We start from the raw sequence: 8,589 nt of genomic DNA, 5'->3' as shown, positions 1-8,589 counted from the left end.
CCCGCGGCGATGCTCGCAGCCGGAGCGTAGGGCTTCACGTTTTACGTACTTCGTGACTCCGAAGTTAGCGTAGCAACGGGGCTGTCGGACCCTCGCTGAGCCAGCGTTCGGAGCTGGCTCGTTGCTGCCCGCGAGCAGTGCGCTTCCCACCTGTGTCAGTGATGTTGCCGGGAGCTGGACTCGTTCTGCTGCCCGCCCTGTGATGCTAATCCGGTAGAGAAGGCGCTCTTTTAACTGCGGCGTTTGATTTCGTTCCAGCCAATCCTTGCTGTTCCCTCCCGTGTCAGAACAGAGGTGTGTGCATGACAACAGGCTTTGACCGGTATGAATGTGACTGCACGAGGACAGGCTATTATGGGGAAAACTGTACGACACGTAAGTACTTCTGATCTCTTTGTACGGAAATGGATTCTGAGAACACAATTACAGAATTGCAGGTTATTCTGAATGGCAACTTCCAATCTTTCCACCTTTGCTCACAGCGGAATTCTTCACGTGGCTGAAACTAACATTGAAACCTACACCAAATACTGTCCACTACATTCTCACCCACTTCAAAGGAGTCTGGAACATCATCAACAACATTTCCTTCTTACGAGATACTATTATGAGATACGTGTTGACATGTAAGTATACAATCACTCTTCCAGTACTCCTAACTGACAGGAGCTACATGTAGGGCTCCAAATACTTTATTTGATTAGTTTATTGATTAAAATAGCAAAATAAAATGTGTTATGGTAAAAGCACTCTAAAGAAAACTTAGGATCTATAAGCATATTCACACTTGGTGTGAAATAGGCTTTCAGACATGCATTATTTTTCTTCCTCATCTCAAATAGACTCTCAGACTTTGCTAACACAACCTGAACCGCTTGTTATAAATTCAGTAGCTGGATCTAACTGGTAAACTGGGACCAGTTCCTATTATTCATGAGCCACAAGTTACTGGAGTCAAATGGGATTATATGTGTGGAATTTGTGAATGCAACTGCTACAAAAATACATGGAAACAACATAGCACTGTGACTTCTTGTACTTCTTAGTCTATATTTTGGTATATGCCAAATACATCTTTTCTTTTCCAGCAAGATCACACTTGATTGACAGCCCACCAACATACAATAGTGACTATAATTACAAATCCTGGGAAGCTTATTCTAATCTTTCCTATTACACAAGAAGCCTTCCACCAGTAGGACATGACTGTCCAACACCGATGGGTGTTAAAGGTAAGGAGTAAAACAGATACATAGTGTTCATTTCTAGGAATTTCATTTATCTTTTTGTCCTAGAAAACACCAACAGATCTGCTTGCCTACAACTGTCCTAATACACTATTGACTTTGAGAGTGGCAGTGAATGAGTTATGTTGTGTAATGACCTAAAAGATAACCGTTCTGGTACTCACTGAACTGTGTTCTAAAACCAGGAATTAGAAAGCTTCTAATAAATTCAAAAAGATAAGTATGGGGAAAGCTATGACTATCTCCAACAGAAAGGAGATAGTTGATAGTTCCCCTTGTTAGTAAGCTGCTATCCTTTGTTAAAAAGTTGAAAAAGGGAAACCTGTTTGGTTGTTAGGAGTAAAAATAAGTATGAAGCATAATTGTCATGATTATCTTGCTATAAGGAAACTTTTCTTCTAGGTAAGAAAGAGCTCCCAGATTCAAAGCTGATTGTGGAGAAATTCTTGCTGCGGAGAAAATTTATTCCTGACCCACAAGGCACAAATGTGATGTTCACATTCTTTGCCCAGCACTTCACTCATCAGTTCTTTAAGACAGACCATAAGAAAGGACCTGGCTTCACTAAAGCTTTTGGCCATGGGGTAAGATCATATCTTTGGAACTTGAATGCAGCACTAAGCTCATAGGAGCTACCAAGCAGTTAGAATGATATCTTACAGGTAGTCAGGATACGCAAACACTAGTGAATATACTGTACAACACAGCAACAAACTGTTGGCTTTACCCTTTACGTGGCTTCTCTTTAGGCAAAATTCCAGCAACTCAGTCGCATCTCTTAGATCAGAACTGTTAGTTCCAAGCACATAATTCTGCTTAAGATCTCTGTACAGTGGGGACTCTGACTTCTTCAAAGAACCTGCTTTTTTATCAGTTGCAGAGATGCTTTATACAGTATTTTATTTTGTGCTGCTAATTAGACAGTTTTAAAAGAACTTGAAAAGCAAATTTGGATTTTAGGATATTTATCTATGAAAAAACAGTTTTGGGATGAAGAAATTCTCAATATAAACATAGTTTGCACGTCTAAAGCAGAAATCTGTGACATCTTTGTATATATAAAGTGCTGTCTGCTTAATAAAATGCCATTGACACTCTAAACAGAGTCCTCTTAAATTGCCAGTCTGATTTAAAAACTTAATGCAGAGATTGCTGCAGTTGCCAGGAAATAATTTGGCTTCATCTTAAATATCAGTGTGTGATACTTATAAGGTAACAATACTGTAAGGTAAACATCTGTGGTTGCCAGATCATCTATTAGAAATAGGACCTGTCCTAAAATAGCAAAAAATGTGACTTGTCTTCACGTTCTTAATGCTCTTATTTTACAGGTTGACTTGAACCACATTTATGGAGAGACTCTGGAGAGGCAACTTAAATTGAGACTTCACAAGGATGGAAAACTAAAGTACCAGGTACATCTTATCTCAACTGCCACCTTTTTATTGGATGACATGTTTCTTAAAATTAGTGCTCTGTTCACAGCATAGCTTGCCTAAAGTTAGCATTAATGGAGTCAATGTGGTGTAACTCATAAGCATCTTAGCTTATAATTCTCTTGTTTTTTCTCCTGTGCCCCCTCCCTGGCAGATGATTGATGGAGAAATGTATCCACCAACAGTAAAGGACACTCAAGCAGAGATGATCTACCCTCCTCACGTTCCTGAGCACCTGCAGTTTTCTGTTGGGCAGGAGGTGTTTGGCTTGGTCCCAGGCCTAATGATGTATGCAACGATATGGCTGAGAGAACACAATAGAGTCTGTGACATCTTGAAACAGGAGCATCCAGAGTGGGATGATGAGCAGCTATTTCAGACTACAAGACTCATATTGATAGGTGTGTTACTTTGCATGCAGAACTCTTAACATTCTCTTGAGCTTGACACTTCTGCCCATTTCTTATGGCAGCTGCAGTAAACTTAATAAGAATTTTAATGGTATGTGAGGGAATAAATCGGAGCCTTCATGACCCCTTACTGAAACTGTATTAAAATACAGATTCCTCCTGCCCATGTTAAATACCAAAATGAAGAAAATGGAGTCAAGTCATAGACAGTTCCCTTTATCTAAGGGAAGCAGAACTGAAAAGGCAGGAAGCTAAGGTTAGTTTTTTCAGAGAGAAAGCCTGTGAGGTTAGGTGACCTCAGTTGCTCTCAAACTGTGACAACTTCTTTTTCTTCTGGGACTGAGTGAATTCAGGTATGCTTTGAGATGGGCTGTAGTTAAGTCAGGAAGCAGCATAGAATAAAACTGTACATGTTTCTTATGTCTTACTTTCTGTTAAGTGGTATTACATCTTGTTAATGTTGATGCACACAGTTGAAAAAGTCTGTGTCCAAATAGCCACTGAAACAGTAAACCAAGAGAAAGCAATTACATTAAGCAGCTCAGAAGCTGAGACATTGCCTCGAGATGCTGACTTCCTTTTACTCCTAACTATCCTAGATAGCATTGTATAATCAAATGCAACGTAGACAGTAGTTAATGATTTTCTACAGATCTTGTAGAAAACCAAAGGAAGTGTAGTTTGAGAGAGGATAAGCAAAGTGGAGCAAGCTGTGGAGGTGGTGGTGGGGAAAAACTTATCTCCCAAAATATAAATCTCCATTCCATAAGGTACCACAGAATGCTAATGAGTGTATTATTCTTTATTTCTATAGTTTTGAAGGTTTTCTGTGTGTTTGTTCCCTAGAGAAGCTTAGAAATGTGTCCTCAGAGCAGGGTGACTGCCTGGTGTTTCTTAGGGGAAGCAGTACTGATTTTTTTTTTTATTATTTTTTGTATCCTTTTTATTCTTCAACAGGAGAAACGATCAAGATAGTTATTGAAGATTATGTGCAACACTTGAGTGGCTACCACTTCAAACTGAAGTTTGATCCTGAGCTTCTGTTCAACCAGCGTTTTCAATACCAGAACCGAATTGCAGCTGAATTCAATACTTTGTACCACTGGCACCCACTTCTGCCTGACACTTTTCAGATACATGACCAGGAGTACACTTTCCAGCAGTTCCTCTACAACAACTCCATAATGCTGGAACATGGCCTTTCCCATATGGTGAAATCTTTCTCCAAGCAAAGTGCTGGCAGGGTAGGTATTTTCCTCAAGTTACTAGTAAACGGAGACATCAGCTTGGGGGTTGACCAGCAGTGCAATAAATCTAACCAGAACTAATAATAAAAGATACAACTTTCTCAACTTCTATCTGGAGTTCTTACTGCTTTTTTGTTTCTGTCCAATAGGTTGCTGGTGGCAAAAATGTTCCAGCTGCAGTACAGAAAGTAGCAAAGGCTTCAATTGACCAAAGCAGACAAATGAGATACCAGTCCTTGAATGAGTACAGGAAACGCTTCATGTTGAAACCATTCAAATCATTTGAAGAACTTACAGGTAACAGTTTTTAATCTTTCCTTACAAACAAGTACCATTTTTCCTTAAAGTGATAACAGAAACCTGTGACGCTATTTCTGAACTTCAGCAGGATATTGTTGCTGTTGAAACAGGACTTTCCACTTACTGTTCTTATCATTAATAATTACAGGAGAAAAAGAAATGGCTGCTGAACTAGAAGAGCTTTACGGAGACATAGATGCTATGGAACTGTATCCAGGCCTTCTTGTAGAAAAGCCAAGACCAGGTGCCATCTTTGGTGAAACAATGGTAGAAATTGGCGCACCGTTCTCTCTGAAAGGACTGATGGGAAATACAATATGCTCCCCTGAGTATTGGAAGCCAAGCACCTTTGGTGGAAAAGTGGGGTTTGAAATAATCAATACTGCCTCCCTACAGAAGCTCATCTGCAACAATGTGAAAGGCTGTCCTTTCACTGCTTTCCATGTCTTAAATCCTGAACCCACAGAGGCAACTATTAATGTTAGTACCTCAAACACAGCAATGGAAGATATCAACCCCACACTACTACTGAAAGAGCGATCTGCTGAGTTGTAAATTAGCCATCTAATTTATTTATTTATCTAAGTTATTCTATTTATAGCTCTAGTATTTAGAAAACAAAAAGCAACCGTTTGCATCTTCACTTTGAGGGTTGCCCTAGGTTCCTTACTCAGGTAAGGCTTCATTTTAGAAAAAGGGATTTTCTGTGTTTCAGCTCTGCAGTAGTGAATCCCTTGTTTAAAGCCTTCTGTAGCAGAACTACGTATTCCAAAATGGACCAAGTTCCAATTTTTTACTTGTTTTAATACTTGACAAAGGGTGTTAGGGTTGTCTTCTCACTTCAATAGGTCACATAACACTACAAAAATCAAGTTATTGCCTCAGCAATTTTTTAAACTTGAAAACAGACCTTGAGACTAAAAATGAGAACATGATTTAATGAAAACTGCTAAAAAAGATTCTGAATTCTGTATGAGCACTCCAAGACTAACAAATACATGTTTGAGTCTTGCTTGTTTAAAGTCAGAAAATGCATTGCGTTTGTCAGTGATACTACCTCTCCCTCATGCAAATAAGGCACTTTGTACAGTGATTTACATAATTGATTTTTTTGTAAGTCTGTCCTTTTGTGTGGCATTATACTTTTTCATCATTTTTAATTTAATTATTAATTTAATTATTTAATGATAATAGAACTTGTCTGAGATCCTACTTGTTTTTGAAGCATGTGTTGCAGAAGTATTATTTATGTGAGATGATGTTAACAGTGATACTGAGCTTAGACACAACTGTCAGGCAGGAAAACAAGGCTGCTTGTATATCAGTAGACCTTTTACTTTGAGTTTGGGGAGATCTTAAACTTAATCCAAAGTTTATTAGTGTGGGGTTTTTTTTTTGTTTGTTTGTTTTGTAGCTGTAATTGTCTGGTCAATATAAATTCTCTGGATGGTATAAATCTGTCATTCTAGATAAAACTATACATTCCTTTTGTCCTTAAGGACATGACTATAGTATAGGTTTATGTAGCCAAATGGAAATTATTGGGGAATAATTTAGAAAATTAAAAAAATAAAATAAAAATGGGGACACTATATAAACATAAGTAGCACTGAGTGAGCTAAACTTCAAGGCACCAAGGCTTTGTTAGTCTAGGTCTACATAAATAGAGCTCTAACTCATGACTATAAATTGTTTATTTGGTTGGAGGGGGAATGTTAATGTTTTATTTATTGAAGTATAAACAGAGGCATTTTAAAGGAGGGGCTAGAGCTCTAAGGAGAAAAAAAACAATAGCTAGCTAAGCACAAAATATCCCAGACACATTTGTCCTGGTCCAGCACTAAAGTATCTAGTCTCATTGGGGCATATAAAAACTTAATTGGGATCTTGTACCAGCACTTCAACCTTTGCATATAAGGGTATCTTTTTTTAATTTCTAGAGAGGAAATGTAGAAGATGATCTTCCTATAAAATCAGCTGGGGAACTATAGATAAAAAGAATGTTACTTCAGACTGGAGTAGAGCAGCAACCTGGTATTCTATGCCCCCAGCCAAAATTCCTTGGCTACTTGTGGAAAAGGACTTGTTTTATATTTCCACCTGAATCTCTTGAATGCTTGTAGAGGCTTGTGTTGTAATGACTGTGGTACTAGTATAGCTTGACTGTAACTTCTGTATTTCTATTGATTTGTTTAAAGATGCTGATTATGTCCTACAGTGCAAACTTGTAACTGGTAGCACAAATAGCTGACTCCAGCTCTCCTACAGCAGTTGATACTAGTGACTGATTTGAGGTGGTCCTTGGTATGAATGCTTCGGGAGATGGTTTTTATATTTAAGGCATAAAGAAGGAAAAAATTCAATAATCTTGTATAAAAGAGAAAAAAAAGGGGTACAGTACTGTGTTCAGTTAATGAAAGCTACTTAATTATTGGTTAAGCATGTAGCTATCATTCAGACCACCTTTGGAACATGCTTTAGAGCACCTATGTACCATTCACAAGGAAAACTGTATGGCTTAAAATCAAAGAAAGACAAGTCTGGGCAGATCTAGTTATTTTGAGATAGGTAAAAAAGAATTCAATTTAAAAAAAAAAGTTACATTTCAGCCTTGTTCTTACAAGCTGCTTTGAAAGGAATCCAGTTCACTCAATCCAGTTCATTCTACACTTTATACTCTGAAGCCATGTTTATGTGACCCAGCCTGCTGGGTTTGGCTGGGTTCAAGTTGATCGTGATAAATGTGTATGTTTGAGATTATTTATTTAAAATTCTGTGAATTGTTTTTCACTCTATTTTTATAGGACAAGAATGTTGTTTTTTTTTTAAATGCAATTGTTTATATAAATAAATTGAAAACATTATGTCGATGAGCTCCTTTGTTTCATTCCAAGTATTGCTGAAGAAAGTTGTACATCATCCAGCTACCGTTATCTCTTCTGCCACCCATAAAAAGAGACTTCACTATGAAACCTACAGAGCACTCACCATGCTGCATGCCAGCAATGCTGTCTTTGTACTGAAGAGTTTTGGAGGGATGGGTCACTGCTGGAATCACCTGCCAGTGTGGTAGTGTAACTCATATCCCTTTGTTGTGACTATTCAGGCTCTCTGATGCACAAACGGTTCATAGGTGTTTCCCTTTGGGCTTAATAGACTTTGAAAGGGAAAGGTGTTTCAGGATACAAGTAATAACTAGAACACCTTTTGTGTTGTGTTCCTCTATGGTAGTTTGCCATAGAGAGCAACCTCCTTCTGAAGCAAGTGAGGCTAAAGCTGTGATGTTCTCTATGAACACCATCAATCAGATGTCTTCCCTCTGCATGAGGGTCCAGCTTTGCTTGGGGGGGGGGGAAATAGCAAAGGTACCTTTGACTAGCTTTTGCAAAGAATTCTGCAAGTCAGAATGATGGGGCTAGGACAAGAGAAGCAGTACAGTTAATAAAATCCAGAGACAGGATTGGTTGCAGTGGTTCCTCTCCTTCAGAGAACACCTTGAGTAACCCAGTTTCTCCCCTTAATTTTCATCTCTCTAAGAAAAGCTATGGAAGGTATCCCTGAGGAGACCCGGCACCTTGTACTGACTACCGCCTACACACAGCTGCTAACCAAATGCTACTTTCAACACCTATAGCATCCTGCTGTGATTATCCCCATTAGTCACCCATCCCCATATTGGCAGTGGGGGATAGCCCCGTCCTAGCAACTGAACCTCCTTTACCTAGTCACCTTCCTGCCAGCCATTCAAAATCTCTTTGGTCCGAGGCTCAACCCAGTGACTCACAAGTCCATACACCCATGTGACTGTCCTCCTGCCTCTGCTCTGTAGCTTTCCATTTCTGCTAACATGTAGAAAAAAAAATCTTCAGCAACTCTTAATAAATTAAGACCCAGTTCTGATCACTTTAGCCCTGAAAAGACATCTCTCCAGTCCCTCTCCTGGCCACAG

General features: G+C 38.9%; 1 protein-coding gene across 1 annotated transcript; it reads left to right on the top strand.

Annotated features, from left to right (window-relative positions):
- The first annotated feature begins 9 nt into the window (after positions 1-9).
- Positions 10-7,226, top strand: PTGS2 (prostaglandin-endoperoxide synthase 2). Its single transcript, XM_010715536.3, has 9 exons — positions 10-375; positions 483-626; positions 1,089-1,232; positions 1,650-1,831; positions 2,579-2,662; positions 2,838-3,084; positions 4,051-4,337; positions 4,490-4,637; positions 4,789-7,226. The coding sequence occupies exons 1-9, from the start codon at positions 303-305 to the stop codon at positions 5,193-5,195; spliced, it is 1,716 nt and encodes a 571-aa protein (XP_010713838.1). The 5' UTR covers positions 10-302; the 3' UTR covers positions 5,196-7,226.
- Positions 7,227-8,589: the final 1,363 nt, after the last annotated feature.

This window comes from Meleagris gallopavo, chromosome 10 (assembly GCF_000146605.3).
Source record: "Meleagris gallopavo isolate NT-WF06-2002-E0010 breed Aviagen turkey brand Nicholas breeding stock chromosome 10, Turkey_5.1, whole genome shotgun sequence".
In the NCBI taxonomy this organism is placed as follows: Eukaryota; Metazoa; Chordata; class Aves; order Galliformes; family Phasianidae; genus Meleagris; species Meleagris gallopavo.
This window is presented reverse-complemented; position numbering and strand designations above follow the sequence as displayed.

Excerpts from the sequence above, each read along its gene's own strand:
- PTGS2 (XM_010715536.3), top strand. The coding sequence starts at position 303 with ATGACAACAGGCTTTGACCGGTATGAATGTGACTGCACGAGGACAGGC. Across the intron at positions 376-482 it reads TGGGGAAAACTGTACGACAC|CGGAATTCTTCACGTGGCTG; the intron begins GTAAGTACTTCT and ends CTTTGCTCACAG. Across the intron at positions 4,638-4,788 it reads ATCATTTGAAGAACTTACAG|GAGAAAAAGAAATGGCTGCT; the intron begins GTAACAGTTTTT and ends TAATAATTACAG.